Below are 20,154 nucleotides of genomic sequence, written 5' to 3' on the forward strand. Positions count from 1 at the left end.
CAGGGTACGCATCGTTCTGGCCCAAAGATTAAGACTGTCCCGCTACCCCTTCCCAAGAGCCTTGAGACTTTACGATCCCTCGATCGCTTGTACATAAGAGTGCTGATTCTTTTATCTGTTCATAAAGAACCTGATACTGAAAATCTACAGTGTGGTGTCCGTTCGTAAGTGTGGTGTGGTCTTCGGGTGTACGATTCAATACTTGAAATCCTCCCCGGTGGGGATCTCTCGTTTAGGCTCGACATTATTGGAGGGAGAGGTGGGTCACGGAGTAGTCGGGTAGACATAACCTGGCCTCTGGGATCGCCCCTTCTAACACTAACGTTTATGGGAAGAGCTCTTCATACACAGTGTTTTTCTTTATTTCCTAAAATGTGTTCCTGTTTCCTCGAAGTTCCCAATAGAGGGCTTAGGGTTATTTCCAAGGGCTTTGGGTTATTTTGGCGAGCAGTTCTACAAGCACCAATATAATATAACATAAAAGAGAAACTTATACATTATGCCTTTGCAATCCCATGTTTTTGAAGCATTTCTGAAAATCTCACAGAATTAGCCCTAAATGAGAATACAGTTCTTGTTCATTAGTTTTGAAGATGAATTGTAGATAGTAAAGCCTGGGTACAGTGCTATGATGGGGTATGTTTCCTCATCACCAACACTAGATGGCGCTACTGTACTGTGCTATAATTGTAAAATAAGCATTTTTAGGTCTCGCCTGTCGATGCGCATGCGCATCGAGCAAGGCGAGAGTATTGCGAGTTATCCACTCTTTATCCACACTGCAAGGAATCGTGGCGATTCCTTGCAGTGCCCGTGACTTTTAAGGTCAATGCGCATGCGCATTAAGCTTATGCGCATGCGCATTGACCTTAAAAGTCACGGGCGCGTGCATGTCCGTCTTTGTTTACCCGCTCCGCCCCCTCCCGCCGTGTCGCCTTGCCTACTCTCTTCCACAGCCTCCCCCAGCTCCGCCCCCTCACTACTTGATTGCACGGCCGCTAGGCCGTGCCTCCCCTACTCTCCTCCCCCCTCCTCCCCTGCCTGCCTGCCGCTAGCTGAGTCCTAGCGTTGGCTGAACATCCCGTGATTTTGGACAAATCCCTTAATCTTGCTGTGACCTTGTTTCTACTTTCAGCGCGGAGGCTTATTTCTAAACATGTTCACACTCTCGACGTCTGAAACGGGTGAAACAGGACTATGAGATTGCAAGATTTCTGCGAAAATTGGTAGTCTTAAAGAGCTCTGCCGCCCACTTTAAAACACATTCAAGACCTCACTAAGTGAGAGGAGACCCCACTGTTCCTCTACCACGAGGCATCAGACCTTTAAGACCGCAGCGTTCTTTCTGTTCGAGTGAACGCAGACCCTGTACAATACCACTCGTACGAGTCACAACCCAGCCTACTATAATCGCGCATCTTTGTGTGACACGTTCCGTGAATTCCATTCCCCGAATCTGTTGCGAAATACTACAGCCCACACTTTACCCGTGTTGTGACTGACTAGTTTTAATTTATTGCGGTGCCCATTTCATTTACACTATTTTTGTTCTGAAGTGTCTGCCATTTATTGCAGTATTGTACCTCTACCTGCACTTTGTACGCTTCTGAAACCTGCACACATATCACTTTTCCTCCTATAATGTACCGATTGCTACTTCATGTATTTTTGCTGCTCACCATTGTCACTATTCATTCACGCAACTCAACGTTGCCTTCCTTCACCTATAATTTTCTCCTCACGCATCCTTAATGCTCCCATCGAGACGCGCCCCGCCAACCCACTGCAAAGTCCGCGCTACCAAAACCAACAAACAAACTATCACCCCCGCATCGCTCTCCGTACTCTGGCCTCAGCAACCCCCTTCTCCACCCCCACCAGTCCCCTCGGCTAACTTGGTAGAGATGCGGCCCCGCCCGGGCTCCCCCCTCCCAGGACTTCCTCCTCGCATCCCTGCCCCCTCGCGCTGCTTCAACCCCTCCCCTGGCCACGGCACTTTATTAGGGGCCTAACCCGACCATTTGACTGTCATTGTAAGTCTCTTGCTGGAGCTACAGTCCCAACAAAAAATAAGCCTTTCGGCAGTCCGATGTCCCAGCTGCGTCTAGCTTGCTTTCTGTGACCAGACACACGTTTTTTGGCTTTTATTGAGTTATCCCCTCTGCTCTTGAACATTGTAAATCGCACCCTCTCTTCTATGGGTGCTAAGTGCTATATCCTGTATTTTTCTTCTTCATATATGACTTTGTTTCTATCACTGTGCTGCTCTCTGCAAATTTATAAAGCGCTCTGATACCCGTCAAGTTTGCGCTATAAAAAACGATCAAATAAATAAATACTTGCATGAAGTCCGTGTTTTAAATCTAGCGACTGAGATGTATTTTCTATTTTGTTTAGTTCATTTCGTGACAAAAACGTTACGAGTCATTGCCTGTGCGACTTCTTTTAATCTTGCAGAAGCAAGGCTGCACCACGCCACATCTTGTTCCTCTTTTACCCACTCTGACACTGTCCCGGGACCGTCAAAACCCGTTTGCCCAGTTTGGAAAGCTTCACTTCAGTGCTTCTCTCCTCTACCTGCATATCAACACGGTGGTGTGAGGGGGTGTGGTGTCGGGAGAGGTAGGCTGGGGGGAGGAGAGGTGTGTTTGTGACAACTCCCAGGGCTGTGCACAAACGCCTTTCATTTGCTCGGTTACCAACAATCTCATAGCCAGCTACTTAAGTGTCCAGGGAAGGCAACACGCAGGGCCGAAAGCTGCCGTTATTATCCGTAACGACCTCAGAGGGGACCTCTCAACATTACTCACAGAAAACAACTCAGAAGGTGGAGTCATTATACTAAAAGGAAACCGCACAGGCTTTCTGTATACTGTGACTGTGGGAGAATTAGTTAATGTTCCTGCGTTTGAGTTAGAGCTTTTAGATTTGTTTATGGCTTTTTTTCTTTGTAATTCTTTAGCATTGCCTACAGGAAACAAAAATGCTAAAGATTTAAAAAAAAAACCCATAAACAATTCTAAAAGCACTAACTCTAATGCTGCGAGACCTATTGCATTTCCAATGCTTGTTGCTACTTTTTGTTGAGCCGCACATAAGCTGCTTTGAAAAATAACAAGCAGTGGCATAGGCAATAGGTCGCGCAACTTTTTTTGCTGTTTAACACCTAAATACAGCATTCCGCAACTGAAAGGTGACTAGCTAACCTTTGCAAACAGCCTTCGACGGCACGGCAAATGTGCATTAGAATGTCATTCACTTTGGAGCTAGAAACACATTTTCACACTCAAGGTCAACTTGTCTGGCTTATAAATATTTCATCAGTGTTTGATGGGTTTAGGCATTTAATAAGTAATCATACATTATCTGTACTGGGTTCAGGGCACGAGTCCTAAAACGAGAAGTGGGGGGGACGCTGTCACCGGAAGTGATGTCACGACTGGAAGTGACGTCACGACCGGAAGTGACGTCACAAAAGATGCTCTCCGATCTCGTCCCAGAGAGGCCAAAGAGTGAAGTCCAGCTGTTTGGCAGGGGGGACGGCGTCCACCCGCGTGGTACCCCAACTCGAGCCCTGACTGGGTTACCTATTGAGCGAGGAAATAGCCTTGCACGTGTGTGCCAGTATTGGAATTTTTGTCACACTCTAAAGCCCGCAATTATAGGCGAAGCCAAACCCTCGTGAGCCCCAGTGGGGGGCAGCAACTCACTGTGAGAGTGGAACCGGCCAAGCAGGAAGTTGGCGGTGCGAACAAAGAGGGGCAGCGTGTTCCACACCCACTGGTCCGAGGTCGCAATAGTAACAGAAAGAGAACATTACGCAAGCTCGCTTGATGCGAAAAAATAAATAAATAACAAAACTGAGCCACTTCCAGCCAAAAACAAGGATTCTTGTTCTAATTATCTTACACTACTGTAAGGCTAGTCCTTCCAAGTGTACAGGTTTATAGAGTAACCAGTTGTGCTGTGGTTTACAAGGTTTTTTTCTCGTAATTTTTGTGTGACCTGGGAAAAGGGGCGAAAAGGGGATATAAAATAACATACAATAAAGTAAAGGTGACAGTATCAAAACTTAGGACACACAGATATACTTTTTATGAAACAGACTTACATGTTATAAACATTACTTAAACAAGTGCTATCGATTGGTGCCTCATAGAAAAGTTAATCAAACATGGGAGCCCCATGTCGGTCAAATTGTTGGTGCTATAGTGGTGAAGCGGATGGCTTTTGTGCGTAGGTATGGCATACAATGTATAGGCAATATCGGTGTCCGGCCGCCAAAAGGGCTTAACGCTAGTTTTTTTGTGAAGAAGCAGTTCCTTTGCCAGCGCATAGTGTCCTTATGCTAGTTATAGTAAAAAGCGGCTATCTTTGTATAGTTGCAGGAAAGAAACCATTTATTTAAGACAATCTTTAGTTCCTATTTTTGAAAAAACTATCTTTGCTTCCCATTTTTCAATATTTTTTTTAATAGAGCCCTCACCCAATAGGTTATGGGTCCAAGATGGCCGCTGCAACTCTCATTCTGTTTTTCCTGCAACCAATCCCAAATTGTAGGTGCGTACATTAACCAAGCCTCCGGCCCATCTCAGTACTGAAGACAGAGCCGGGGTAGGCGAAGGGCTTCTCACCACACCACCACGTGTGAGTACAATATGCGGAGACCACCCAAGGGACTGGCCGGTAAGCGACAGCTATCCTCTTAAATTACTCCTGTTCTGCTCCTCCGCATGGAGGTCGTGAGTGAGCGACTTGCTCTGAAAGCATTCCCGTCAGCTCGAGACCCATAACCTATTGGGTGAGTGCTCTATATAAAAAAAAAAATGTATGCGAAGCTAAGATTGTTTTTTTTTTAAATGGGAAGCAAAGATTGTATAAAATAAATGGCTCCTTTAAAATTACACAATGGGCCACATACATATGTTTTGTAGTTGTTTTGGAGATATTATGAAACAGAGCATTTATTGTGTTTGGTCACGGATGCAGTTTTGACACTAGTGGGGTGATGTTGGGGGAAGGGAGTCGTTCGGGATTCAACTACCTAGGATATTAGATGTTTTTGCTAGAATCAGGGCGCAAAGTTTGGTGTTTGTTAGTTGAAGACTATACAGTTGACTTGTGAACAGAGATGGCAAAGTAGGTCTGGCCTGATCGCTTTGAAGAATGGTTCATGAAGGAAAGAGCATGGATATCTGGTAGGCTGCGAGGAACTCTAGGTCCAGTGGTTTCAGAGGAGGAGTGAGCAGAAGGTCATTGGGGATTGAAGACCAGATGCATAGGTCCAGGATCTAGGAGATCAAGCTTGGGTAGGTCTTGAGAAGGGTCTAGGAACAGTATGCAAAATAGGTGATAGGCTAATGAGGGCTTTGAGGAATGGTGGAGCAGGTTGCATTTTTGGTCGTGACGGGGGAGCGGGCTAGTAGACTCAAGGTGGTAGGTCACATTGGGGATGGGGTAGGAGGGTTTTTGTATTAGCAACATCAGTTAAGCTTGCATTACTCGGTACGCAAGAAGGAATTTCGGATTCCCCCTGTTCCTCAATTCCAAAAGGGACACTCAAGGTCCATTTTCGAATCCCCACTAACACCCCCCGCCCAGAGCTCACTAGCCCCAGTATCAGACTTTACAGACCATTCATAGTGAGGGGGCTGGTCGCGTACACACTGAACAGAGCTCTGCTTCCTCAAGGGCATGAATTCTGTGGATCTTTGAGGGTGAGGATAAGAGTTCATTTTACACTCAGAGCTGTACTTGTAAGGTGGTATGTGGTGTTCTAAAACACATAAACAAATTAAGTAAAAGTGAGTAGAGAAGAAGGGACTGTCCTGAAGCAGCCGGGGAATGCCATATCTGTCTGTACCTACATTTTTTCATGAGACTGACCATAACAGGTGCTCCCCTTTTCTTACACATGCACATTTTCAAGCTTTCTGCCTCCAGAACCCCTTTAGCCATATAACCAAAACAGCCTCATGGTACTGTTAAAGCGCTCACCTTCGTTTCACACGTGCAGACCATTTCATAGTCGTTTTCATGGGATACACTGTTGATACATAAACATATTGTATGTCAGTACTATGCAAAACAGTGGAATTGTCTCTTGTGACACAATCTGCGCATTTACTGCTGAAATATTTAACATGATTGTAGCCAGTGCTTTAAATGGGGCAGTGTTAATCGGTACTGAGCCATTCCTCGGTGTTCTCCTTTTGCGTACCTAACCAGCAGTGTATATAGACCTTTAACCGCCCGTGGTGGTCCCTGTGTTTGCCGCCCCACGGCGGCCACATAAGAGTGTGAGCAAAACTTCTACAAGAAGCCATACTTTTTTTGTTTTTATGTCATGGGAAGGTCAAATCCTGGCGTTGGCTCAACATCCTCTGATTCTGGACAAATCACTTAATATCCCTGTGCCAATGGCCACACAATACTTGGATAGCATCATGTACATTTGTGTTTTGTGTGTGTTGTGAGTATTGTGTGGCCAAGGAGAGCCATGAGGCGGCGAGCCGAGGTGCAGCAGACCTAATCGCTACCCCAGCCATGTGTGCAACAAAAAAAAAATATTGAACTTTGCTGCAGGTGCCCATTTGAGAGGTCCTGCATGTACATGTGTGTATGTGCCTATCCATGCTGGCACAGGCCCACGTAAAGTGACAGATGTGGAAGAGACAGACTGGCACATACTCCCTCATGCTCCATTTCTGAAGGCCTCAGCATCCCAGCGGTGTCACCCACTGCCTGCCACCTTTGAAGACTGTTTTTTTTAACTGCTGGTAGTGGGCATCGAGGGTCTGGGGTGGGGGAGGCGGTTCATTTTTAGAGATGCTTGTGTGTGTGAGTGACTATCTACATACTTTTCTAAAGTGCACACCTGCTGCAGAGATCTGCTTTTAGCCACTCGGTTAAAATCCTGAGAGGATAGCTTAAGCCTTTAATTTGTCCCTTTCTGATTACATCCTCACCTCGTTAAAGTGCCGAGAAGACCTTCGCAAATGCACTATTATTAAAAATGTCTGGATGTTTACTGATTTAATATGCTTTGGTGCTGATATACTCTACATAGTGCAAATTACTTCACTGAAACTAAGGAAACGTTTTTCTAGATCAGAGAGTGAAACATTGATTTATAAAATGCAAATAAACAATTGGTGATATGTTTTCAGACAAATCACAATGGTTTGAGCAGCTCTGCACAGGGCACATATGCACCTCCATTTCCAGAGTATGGGTAATATTTCTTCTGTATTGCATTTTGTACAGAATATTTGATATAGACAAACCCATCAATACACAGATGATGGTTACCATTACATAAAATGCTGGATGAAAGGCCGAATCTTCTATTCTGTTGCATACAGAGATCTCCTAATGAAGGGTCTCAGCTTGTGCTGCATTAACTCAGCAGCCTAATGGCTTAGAAGGCCACAGTACAGGGGCCTGAGGTGTGGATGTGGGACATGAAGGCTGAACAATACCAGTGTCAGGCGGGTAGAAATAAATCCTCAAGAAAACACATTTGGTGTACTTAGACAACTGGGATTAAAGTGTGGGTCTCCTGGTGACAAGTTTGTAGTCATTTCGTACACTGCATCCTCACTGTAACGCACTTTAACTTTTGTGTGTGCTACAAGATGTTTGTTTTGTGCCCTTTCAAAACCTACTTTAAACTGTAGGGGTTACGTCCGTTTCGGGGGCCCGGTAGGACGTGCAATATTTTTTCAAAAAGGATTACCTGGCCACCAGTTTTGGAACTGCTAATTACTCATGCAGATTTGGAAATACAACGCATCGCGTCATTGCATTTTACTTTCACAGTTGTATTGATTCAACTTGATTTCAAACATCCTTTCATTTTTTTAAAGCATGAAAAGAATACACATTTCATTCATTTATACATTCCTCATGAATAAATGTTAATAAACACATAAAAAACTGCGTTGTATTTCCAAATCTGCATGAGTAATTAGCAGTTCCAAAACTGGTGGCCAGGTAATCCCTTTCAAAACCTACAGCATTTTTTTGCAAATGTGTGTGAAAATGTTGCTGCACTTAGCTTAAGGATCGCCATACTCTCAAAGATGCCAAGAAAAGGCTGATGCTCTTAAATGTCTGGCTCGCGGCCACAAACCCCGCCCCCTCAGACACGACCCAACTTCAGGCCCACCCCAATCAACTTCTTTTTAAAGCACTGATTGTAGCTATTAAATGGGACAGGGCAGGTATAAAAGAATGCATCCACCCTCGACCCTTTACCCTCCATCCATTCTGAACATATTGCAGTAGGTTGACAGCTTGGATAAAAATGTGCGTTTATATTTATTTAATGCACACCCCAAAGTGAACTCTCTCTCTTGCAGCCAAAACAGGTATTATTGTTAGAACTATCCAGCTCAATTGGACTGGATTTAGAGTGACCTTGAAAAGATGAAATGCTGAGCCAGCCCAGCAGGGATTTTAACGTGATCAAAAGGGTGCCCCCAGATCTCTGCTGGAGGCGCGTGAGCATTTCAGACATGTGTAGCTCAGGCTATGTTTGTTATTAGTGATTTCCAGATTATTTGTAGGTTTTAGCAGCAGGTTGACTAAGCACTCGAGTGTGCTTGGTTTTTGTCTTCCAGTTTTTTATGGACGACCTACCTCTACATCAACGTATGTAGGGCCTCATTTATGGGGTTTTGGCGTAGGGCAGCACAGCAAATCATCTTGCTGCGCTGACCTACGTCAAAGTGAAGGGGCAGGAGTGCACCATATGTATCCAATATAGTGTATTCCTGTTCTTACCCCCAGCACTGGCGCTGTTTCGGCAGCCTAGCGCCAACGCAGCCACCCTTGCACCATGCAAGGGTGACTGTGTTGTAGGCAGGATTGTTTTTGTGCAGGAAGGAGCACCTTCCTTCACGAAAACAATCCATAGAGGCATTTACCTCCTTCTATGTGTGCTGTAGACTAAAGACATTACTCTTTGTTACGCCTGCCATGGGGAGGAGTAAGATTTTGATGCATTCCCAGGTTTACAAGTCCTTGGAAATCTGGGAACGCGTCAAAACCCATGGACGTTGCGTGGGAATACCCACTGCAACACCCATGGAACGCCTCCCTTGCGCAGAGTAAAGCGACACAGCAATTTGCGCTGCGTTGCCTTAGTCCAGATTTATGAGGCCACTTAAAGCCACGCAATGTGGCTTCATAAATTGGACTCCGGGCCTTGCGTCACGTATGTACCTCTTTGCGTGGTGCAAACGTGACACAAGGCTCTCATTAATATGCCCCCTAGTCTGGTTGTTTCCTCAAAACAGCATACCATTCCTAACAATTATTCGGTAAACTGTTCTATATTGCATACACGCTATAGCATTGTGGTGGGGTTCCAGAGTTTTTCCTATAAGAAATGTGAAAAGATTCATAATCTTCAGTCCTTTTCAGTTGCGCTGATGGTCTGTTTCACCTTTTAATGGCACATTATTATGGCACAAGGTTCTGTCGAGGCCAGGAAACACCTGGTCTATGAGATTCTCAACTTGGTCCCCTTAGGTTTCCAAATTTCAAATGTATATATCAAACAGTAATCAGTTTGTCATCACAATGATAATCATCAAAATCAATAAACATTCATTATTTGATATGTGTTCAAAAACACTTCACTTTATGTAACAATGACTTTTTCAGCACGAGAAAATGAGATGTGTGCACCATTGCACTGTCAAAAATGTATAATGGTGCACAAAAGATTGAATATTAATCAATAGTCAGAACAACTTAAACAACAAAAACACCCAATGCATTTCGGGTCTGTGTCGACCCTTCGTCAGTGGAAACAACCAATGATACTAAATTCAAATTTTATCACAATGTTTAAACATTCCACTTGATACATGCAAAACTTTTTCTTGTATTGGGTCCGTCCAGTTGGCACTGCAAAGAAATATGTAAAAGTAATCTTACTGGTGGGTGTTATAATTTACAAAGAATCAATGAGGGTATTGCACATGCGGGGTTCGCTGTGTGATCATGTTAAAAAGTAGCTTACACCCAAGGGAGATGTGGTGACCCTAGGAGCCCAAAACGGGTAATGCAGAATATGAGATTACTCACATCTAAGAGGTTTGTGATTCTAACTACACAATATCCGTCGTATGGCCATATTCCTTTAAATGTGAGTGGGTGTTCTCGAATTCTCTAGTGGTGGTCAAACAGGACATCCGTCCTCTCCTATGAAATTAAGAAGTACCGATCGTCAACTCACTGATGCCGTTACTTTCTCCCTACTGAACCATAAACATCGATCAATGCAGCCATTTGCAAAGTATCATTCATCAACGTACACTAGTTCATCCACTAATAAATGCTGGCCCAGTTACCTGTGTATGATCGCGTCCTCTGTGTTGGATGAAGTGCCTCTACACCCTTGCAAAATGTTAAGAACTCCAGCGTTCTCCGCGGACACCAATGTTCTTGTGACCCGTACCTATAGAAGTTAAGGATCCCCATTATTCGTGCCCATGAAATGCGCAACACTTTTCATGCTCTTCCAATTAAAGTATCACTCTGTATGTACCTGCGTGTATCGCTTCCTCTTCCACAAACAAAACCGCCGTTCTCCGTCTCTTGCTCACAAAATACCTGCATTTGTTTGAACAGAATAGCACGCCCATCTGTGATCATGTGAACCTTATAATTCCGCCCCAAACCAGCGTTAGACGGGAACAACTTTATTGAAATTGCCGTAGCTTACACAGACAAGTTAAATATTTCCCTCATATTTTTAGCTCGATTATGAGCAAACAAAGGCAATCCTTCAAACAGACCAGCAAAGTCTGGTTCTTGTAAAATGATCTCCCATCTCTTGCGAACAATATTTTTAATTTGGGCCGCCTGTGTGGATTGTTTTAAAACAAACACCATGCGTTTGTTTGAAAGTTTCTCAACTTTTTAAAGTAATGCTGTTCTGGTTTTACAGCTAATATTTCTTACGCATTTTCCAAAATGGATTCAGGGTAACCTCGTGCTTTATATCGAACCAGTTGTTGTTCGATTAATTCAGTGGTTCTCACTGGATCAGAAGTGATTCTCTTGATGCGGATTAGTTGGAACACTGGTAGATGATCCTTCAAGAATATATTAAAAAAAACACCACGCTCTGGAAACAATGCTTTCAAAGGTATGCGCAAATGTTGGAATTGCGGGCAATGTGGCAATGTTATTACTGGTAAAACTTTCGCACATCCGAAAACAGCTCTACAGATTCTGTTAAAACATACCTCGGATTGCAACACCGCAGGCGTTATATACGCCATTCGGTGTCCATGTGGGTTAGTGTACATTGGCAGAACATCACGAAAAGTAAAAACCCGCATTATAATGCACAAGAGTTCTATCCGCTACAAACATTTGACATCAAGTTTAGCGGCACATTGGGTTAAAACTGCACACACCATCCCTCAAATCAGATTCACGATTTTAGAAAAGGTGGATGAAGTAGTAGGTAAAGACCATCATATCATGTTATCTCGGAGAGAAACAACTTGGATAAAAAATCTTGGTACAATGAATGCCGGGGGTTTAAATGATCAGTATGAAATGTTATGCTTTTTATAGTTCGAGCTATCTGAATGATCTTTTAAAGAATTGATACTCAGGAACGGAAGTGTTCCATGTAGACCAGAGTCATCAAATGTACAGGGTTTGCACATGAGGATAATTCCCTGTAGGGGCAGGTACCTAATCAGAGGTTTAGTTCCAATGGGTTGGGTGCATTATATCATAGAGGCCGTTGGAGGTTTGAATTTGCATGTTCATAATTTACATCATTTAGATTATCAAATCTCACTTTAATATATCGGAGATACAACACATTATCACATAGTTTAGATGCGGTACGGATGTCGTCACACAAGGTCTGCTCAGAGACATTATCGACATATTGAACTCATAGCATAACACTGATCTGTAGCGCAAGTAAATGTATCAAGAGGCGTCACACACAATACATTTCGGAGATCGGTTGCATCTTTGGGTAACGATGATCTGATTAGCTTTTACACCCACGTTAGTTTCAATATAGAGAAATACGACTGAATACATCTTTTCGCTAGCACTTTGAAATTAGATTGTGTTATACATAGCCTCTGGACTTGTCTGTGTAAGCTACGGCAATTTCAATAAAGTTGTTCGCGTCTAACGCTGGTTTGGGGCGGGATTATAAGGTTCACGTGATCACAGATGGGCATGCTATTCTGTTCAAACAAACGCGGGTATTGTGTGAGCAAGAGACAGAGAACGGCGGTTTTGTTTGTGGAAGAGGAAGCGATACACGCAGGTACATACGGAGTGATACTTTAATTGGAAGAGCATGAAAAGTGTTGCGCGTTTTATGGGCACGAATAATGGGGATCCTTAACTTCTATTGGTACTGGTCACAAGCACATTGGTGTGCGCGGAGAACGCGGGAGTTCTTAACATTTTGCAAGGGTGTAGAGGCACTTCATCCAATACAGAGGACGCCATCATACACAGGTAACTGGGCCAGCATTTATTAGTGGATGAACTAGTGTACGTTGATGAATGATATTTTGCAAACGGCTGCATTGATCGATGTTTATGGTTCAGTAGGGAGAAAGTAACGTTGACGATTGGTACTTCTTAATTTCATAGGAGAGGACGGATGTCCTGTTTGACCACCACTAGAGAATTCGAGAACACCCACGCACATTTAAAGGAATACGGCCATACAACGGATATTGTGTAGTTAGAATCACAAACCTCTTAGATGTGAGTAATCTCATATTCTGCATTACCCGTTTTGGGCTCCTAGGGTCCCCACATCTCCCTTGGGTGTAAGCTACTTTTTAACATGATCACACAGGGAACCCCGCATGTGCAATACCCTCATTGATTCTTTGTAAATTATAACACCCACCAGTAAGATTACTTTTACATATTTCTTTGCAGTGCCAACTGGACGGACCCAATACAAGAAAAAGTTTTGCATGTGTCAAGTGGAATGTTTAAACATGTGATAAAATTTAAATTTAGTGTCATTGGTAATAAATAGGAGTGCTGTTCTACACATACAGAACATTTAACAAGGTGCAATGACAAATGTTGATTTTCAGGAACACTTTTCAAGTGGCTGAGACAGCTTCAATCGATCAATCAATCAATGAATCAGGAGTTTGAATAGCACGGCTACTCGCCCGGGAGAGTCTCAAGGCGCTTCAGTTATTTTCCTTGACCCACCCTCGTGCAGCCCAGGACTGGTGTTCAGATCTCCTAGGGACAGCCCCACGGCCGAAAACACGCAGCTCTTTATGCGGTTTCGGATCCAGGATCTGTAGATCACACAAAGATCACAACAGCATGCACAGTGACCACTGAAGCATATTACTAGCTTCTATGCAGATCTTCAACAGAACCCTGTGCTGCTGTTCACTTATAAGCAGGGCTCCTTAAATTATGCCGCATATGAGGGCCAAATTATGTGACCTGGTTGATTAAATTATACAGCATGAAAAGGCAGATTATATGCTGTAATGTGGAAAAACTTTGTGGTAGTTTTCATTAGTCATTTTTACACATGGTAACACTGTTTAGGCAAAAATGGCAACTTCTTATTGCAGTTTTACATCCCATTACAGCAATAAGCAATTGAAAGATGTCCAGTCAACCTTTGCAAAGGGCCTTCTACTGCTTAGGGACCACTTTCACCAAGTTTTTAATAACTTTTGATCCGTTTGAGCTAGAAATAAATGTTTTTGTTAAAATCTGCAGTTTCTGCAGCAGTTGATAGATAAGGTGGCAAATGCGGCACATCCATAATTGTGCGGAAAACGCTGCTGCTGCAGAATTGCAGAACTCCAATGGCATTAATTATAAGGCCTGGCCTTCGGAGTAGTGAAATCTAGTACCTGTTCTCTAAGGAGAGCTCCCCCTGGTGGGCATGAAACCCATTGCAACTTTGGCATTTGTCTGGTAGAGGTGAAACTGGTACCTGTCCTTTAACCAGTCCAGTCCTTGGCAGTGCTTAATTTGAAAAATATTAAGTGCCAGGGCTCTTACCAGGAGGCACTGCAGCATTGCACCACCCCTCACATTCGTGCCATAACAACTACTAACCATCGCTCTCACATGTAAAAGCAACAGTAATGATTATTCCTGGTCCCCAAAGCTAATTAAATGGCTGGGGAGGCAGGTATTAGTAATTTTTTTATGTATATTGTCTCCCTACACAGTTGTTATACTGCTCCTCTCTAAATTACATGAGCAGTGCCACCTTGTGGCAGACTGCCCTAAGTGTAGTATTGACAGTTAGGTGTCGGTGACAAGCACCGGAAACAAATTAAGTGTCGGTGCTCAGCACAGGTAAGCTCCGGCTCAAATTAAGCACTGGTCCTTGGCAGGGGTGAAACTGTCTGTTGCTCTCTAACGAGGCCAGTCCTAGGTATACATAAGTACCTGCCACCTGCTCACTGACCAGGCCTGTTTCTGTCACTGGCGCCAGCGAAAACCTGGTGCCTTTTCACTAAAGTGCCAAGGCCCTGGCAAGTGTGAACACTTACCTGGTCAGTAACAAGGCCGGTTCGAGGAAGGTGAAAGGGCTCGGGCTCCTGTACAGCTGCATCGCTCCCGTGTTCGCTGACACCAACGACATCTGAGGCGATCTAAGGAAAAGACACAATAACATAAGAAGAGGCGCAAATCTGGATCCTTCAAAAACAGTACTCAAATGACAGATTTTCAAAACTAAAGCCCACGCTGCCCTTTCAGTATGGCGCAGAGATGCGTTTTGGGAACTGTAGTGGTGAGTGAACACAGTTTATCTGGTGCTTACCAAACACAGGACGCAACCTGTAACCCACCCCAGATTTCATGTCACTCACGGTACACAGATGTACAAGCCCCTGCCAGCTCTGAAAATAATGTATACATCAAGATTTGACTTGCCAGACAAGTATGTCTCCTCAGTGACTTCAGTTTGTCCCTGTTCATGTGTGACATGTTCGGGTCGAACTAGTTTCTTAGCTTGCATGGGCAGTTTTGGCTGCAAAGTTGCCCTTTCATATACTTGCCATATTGAAAATGCAGGGGGGGTGAGCAATGAGCAGCCCTGCCAAGTACCACGCATCAGGCTTTCGATTAACCGCATTCCAGTGTGGTGGTCCGCATCACTGCACTGAAATGCGAAGTCACGCAAAATAGCGCTTCCTCAAAGGGGCTGTACTCATGATGCACCTTAGTGACTATTTAACCTAAAGCTGGTTTCTTCGTCTGGAGTGTCGGCGCGCCGTGCACTCCCCTTCTGACAGGCTTGTGGGCGCGTCTGCAGCTATTTTGCTTCAGTGTAAAAGAAATTCACCCAACACGCCACGCCATAGCATCATTAATGACATCATGTTAGACCTCGTAGAGATAGTGTGAAATTCATTCATCCATACATCCCTACCTCCTTTTGATCCTCAGTTCTCTATTCAACCCTTAAAGCTCAGGGGAGGGAGTATATTACAAAATGCACACTTCTGTCTAGGTTTTTATTTTAAATGGGAGCAGTTCAATTATATGAGACCTCTTCTATTTACAGTGTTGCCCTCTGAACACTCTCCAACAACATCCCTTATATGAAAATAGCACTGCAGTGGTCTTCCTGCAGCCTGGACACCAGACTGATGAGCACCCACGACCAGCTACAGTGTCCATTAATATATAATGTGTTTGTTTTTCGTAGCGCTCACATAATGAGGGGGCGGAGTTGAAAGCACTAATAAAAAACAGAACATGATCACAAACCTCTGACACAAGCACGTACATTTAACGTCATATACGCTAAGTCATGTTCATTTGATAGGATCCTTGATAACATGAGAGTGTGTAGCTTGTTGCTCAAACCTCTGCAATCCTCAATATTGGTTTTATTGTCTGACTGAATCAGTGCTTAATTTGAGCTGGAGGTTGCAGGTGGGGCCCGCCGTCATTTCTTTTTGGGGACTGCCACTTATTTTTTCTCATCAGATTTTGTAATAGAACAAGAGTGATAAACTCACAGGGGGGTTGGGGTGGGACAAGGAAGAGAAAGACGGAAAAAGGAGAAAGCAGGAACATGCAAGAGTGAGATACAATGGCAAGGAGGTGATTAATTAATAGAGCAGGAGGTTTAATCAAGATGACACAGCCTTGGAATGCGACACACCAACATAGTTTAGCTCTAGCCATGGTCTTGTAAGCACAACTTTGGGTCTAGGACTTGTTCTTTTACAAATTAAGCACTGGATTTAACATACATATATATACTGCCTTCATGTGTTTTATTGTTGGGTCATGCATCACCACCAGTGCTTAATTTGAGTCTGTGTTTTTTCCGGTGCGCAGCACCAGCACTTATCAACATTGGCACTTATCACTCCTACCACATGATGGCGGTGTTTGTTTAATTTTGTGACGAGCACAGCAACAGCTGTTTAAAAATTGTATAAACATTAAAGTGACTTATACCTGCCACCCAAAAGTATAAGAATAACTTAGGCAGCAGGTATTAGTCACTCTTAATGTATATTTAAAGTCTGAATTATCTCACTTGTAGGAGTGTGATGGTGAGTTTTGTTGGTACTGTCATGGCAGCAGAGGCGATGGGTGGTGCAAGCTGCAGTGGCCTCCTGCAAGTGCCCTGGCAATTGTGTTTTTTTTTATTAAATACTGATCGCGACGCACATACACTGCTGCTTTGTAGTGATGAACAAAAAAATGCATAGCTGTGGATGTGTAGCTTATATAAGAAGATGTCTAATGTTGAATAATGTTGCGAGCAGTCACCTGAAAAAAACATATCCAGAAAACGACCTCCCAGACTCAAAACAATTGGGCTACTGGGAAGGTTGTATCAGGAAAAGACTTGATATGGCACACCATACTACCCTGCTAATTACTCGAGAAACAAGCATTGGCATAGCCAATAGGTCTCGCCTTTGGGACCTTATAAGTGTTTAGTTAGTGGCGATTAAGTGCTTTGGGATGGGTGACCTGTGCATGTGAAAGGGGGAGAATAGTGTGCAAATTGAGAGCCTAGCAGGAAAAAGGTGGGGATAAGATATGGCTTAAGGGCCAGGGCACGCGTCGGGGGATACACACAGGTACACGGCGTCCACCCACTCTTTTCACAAGGTGGACGCCGTCCCCCCTGCTTGGGCCCCACATAAATATGTTGAACTTGTCCCAGTGTAATTTTGAAACACCGGGACATGTTCATCAGCTCCTGCACTTTGTCTGCTGTAGATACCCAGCAGCAACATGCAGGCAGCGAAGGGGCTTTTTTCTCCACTTCCAGCTGGGCAACAATAAAGACAGAAGTTAAGGGGCCATCAGGCCTTCTTTTATTCAAGTGCTGGGACTGGAAGTGTCCTGGAACCTCACAAATGCAAATACACAAGAGAGAAAACAAAAGCATACAGCTTATCTCTTCACAGGTACTTAAGAGATGCATGCTTTTTACTTTGTTGTATATAAGTGCATGCACTGTAAGAATGTCTGATGGGTTGGTCTGTCTCAATATTTACACAAATAACAATATAAATAGCATTTTTAAATATCTTTTATAGAGCTACTCATCCAAATGTGGAGTGTTAGGGCACTTTACATAACATACCCATTATCCATTCCAAATAAAGTGTGTAAATTAATGTACAAGATGTGTTACATGAGACAGTGAGGGTTACAAGGTGTAGGAGTCAAATACACTTCATAGCTCACCGTGGTCTACTAGAAGGATTACTATTTATTAACTGCAAGTAACAAAGGGATCTCTGTGTTCATAGCAGTAATCCACTTACCTATCTACATAAAATAAAAAGCTGTGATCTGCATGTTACATGATATGCTTTGCAGGAGACAGCTTAAAAAAAAACATATTTTATTGCATTTTCAGTTGGCATATGTTATAACATACACATATCAGAGCATCACTTCCAGTGAGGTCACTTCCTGTGATGCTGCGTGAAATGTCACACGTTGTGACATCATGTGCTTTGATAGCACGCGTCATGATGTTACTTGCATACTGCCTGACTTGGTCAGTCCCCCCCACTTCTTTTTTTAGGAGTTGTGCCCTGTTAAGGGGTACAGCTGCTGCTTTTGGAACCGGGTTGGAGTCTCGACATTGGTTTGACACCCTGTGATCCTGAGCAAGTCACTTAATCTCCCTGCGTCTAAAGCAAAGTTAACATGCACTTGTAAAATATAAGTGTTGATCTTGTAAAGCGCTCCAAATCCTTCTGGTTGAGTTTAGGCTATATAAAAACTGAGAGAAAGTAGTAAACATCACCAGAAAACGGAATGAAAACACAGAATAGCTTGACATACAGATGTCACTTGCCTTGAAACGTGGCTTAGAATGAATGGGACAGGAAAGAGAGCAAAATAAATTAAAGATAGAAAAGAGAAGAGAGCGAGGCAGGCATGGAGCAAGAGAGGGAAGAAAGGGGAGAGGACAGAGAATGGTTGAGCAAGGAAGAGAGAAGACAGACGGGGGAATTATAAAAAAAGAGAGGGGAAGGTGAGAATAAAAGAGAGAGTGAGACATAGCAACAATCGATTGAAAAACGAGAAGAGGCTGAAAAGGAAGAAAGAGAGAAGAATGTACAGAGGAAGACGGGAGCGAGACGAGAAAAGGTTAAAGAGAGGTAGAGGAGAAAATAAGAGTAAAGAGATTAAGAGAGAGGGAGGAAGAAACGGAGAGAAGGAGTCATGGAGCGAGAGGGGGGAATAGAGAGCGACTACAAAGAGTGAGACAGAGCAAGAGATCTGAGAGAGAGAGCGGGGAATGCCTGGGCCTTAAAACCGATGAACCCTGCATATATTAATCTAAGCAATTTTCTTAAAGCCTATTATTTGTTTTTGCACATCACGTTGTTAGTGATATTGTTGGCACACAAAAGCATCTCTGTTTCCTTTTTAAAAGCTGTTTTTTCACGAATTCCAAGACATCCCTTCCTCGACAACACGGAGAGACCACAATTGGGGCTATAGGGGAAGTGGCGGAGAGGGGCAGTTTTTGGCAGGCGCATACTTGCACTGTGTTGTTTGCCCTGCTGACCATTCCTCTGCAGATCTGCCATAGTGTGAGGATGACAAGAATTGGAGCAGCTTTGTCTTGCTCTAATGGTTTGTCCAGAGCAGTGATTCGTGTTTTCCCATAAAGGCTGCCCCTCATTAGCACGAACTGTGGGAGAACGCACACCAACCTCAGACATCTAAAGTCCACTCAGCACAAGGAGAACAAATCTCACACAGCGCCGGAAACTAAGCGCTTAGGGGTTTTTAAGGCCTGGAAAACTACTGAAAGCAAACAAGGCATTTATTTATAATTGCATCGTTATATATGCAGGTGGTTTGTGCATATTGTAGGCCACACATACGTTCTTAATTATAAACCGGACTGCAACTGAATTCCAGCAACTTCAATAAAAATAAAGTTGTGACAACTTTATTTGTATTAAAGTTGCTGGAATTCAGTCGCAGTCTCGTTTATAATTAAGAAAGTATGTGTAGCCTACAATATGCACAAACCATCTGCACTCCTCATCTTTTATGCAAAGCGCCGAAGGAGCTTCCTCAGTGCCTGAATGGAGATTAGCAGCTTGCACCCTTTGTTTCTCCCTGTCGCGTGCGTTCTTTGAACACGCACAATGGAAAGTGTCAGCACAGCCCGTCTGGGGCGCCCGCCTCCTAGGCGACGCTATGCAAGAAGACAAGGGTGTCAGTGCATTTAGAAAAAATTGATTCATAAAACCTACAGGATATTAGAATATGGTAAGATACAAATGAAACCAGCAACACAAAATATACCTAAAAAGAGAAGTGAAATCAATAAATGCAAGACAGTTATAAAAGTGCTCAGCAAACGTACCTCTCACAAATTGTTTAGAGATTTTGAGATGTATTGTTATAAAAGGATCAGGGCCTCATTCACTTAGTGTGGAGTGGGGCCATGCTACCCATAATGGAACTGTTAAAAGTCCAGAAAAGAGGCAAGGCAGAGCTTATCTATTTACAGACAGGTATGTTTGTTTCTCTTTCCCCCCATTTAGGTGTGGTTTAACCCACAGTAGGTGAGATATTAAACAAGCCCGGGAGTTGTGTGCACGCGCACTAAAAGGAAATAAAAAA

General features: G+C 43.6%; 1 protein-coding gene across 2 annotated transcripts in view; it reads right to left on the minus strand.

Moving 5' to 3' along the window:
• LOC144791969 (interleukin-1 receptor antagonist protein-like) overlaps nucleotides 1-20,154 on the minus strand; it is a 63,755-nt gene that overhangs the window by 22,021 nt on the left and 21,580 nt on the right. Inside the window, exons 2-3 of one of the 2 annotated variants that reach the window (XM_078666829.1) lie at nucleotides 14,562-14,663; nucleotides 5,998-6,046 (exon numbers count right to left, since the gene is read on the minus strand). In XM_078666829.1, coding sequence (XP_078522955.1) covers nucleotides 5,998-6,046; nucleotides 14,562-14,653 — 141 coding nt within the window. In that variant the 5' untranslated portion in view covers nucleotides 14,654-14,663. The remainder of the gene's footprint in view (nucleotides 1-5,997; nucleotides 6,047-14,561; nucleotides 14,664-20,154) is intronic. The other variant, XM_078666830.1, reaches the window with a different exon arrangement.

This window comes from Lissotriton helveticus, chromosome 11, assembly GCF_964261635.1.
Source record: "Lissotriton helveticus chromosome 11, aLisHel1.1, whole genome shotgun sequence".
Classification (NCBI taxonomy): Eukaryota; Metazoa; Chordata; class Amphibia; order Caudata; family Salamandridae; genus Lissotriton; species Lissotriton helveticus.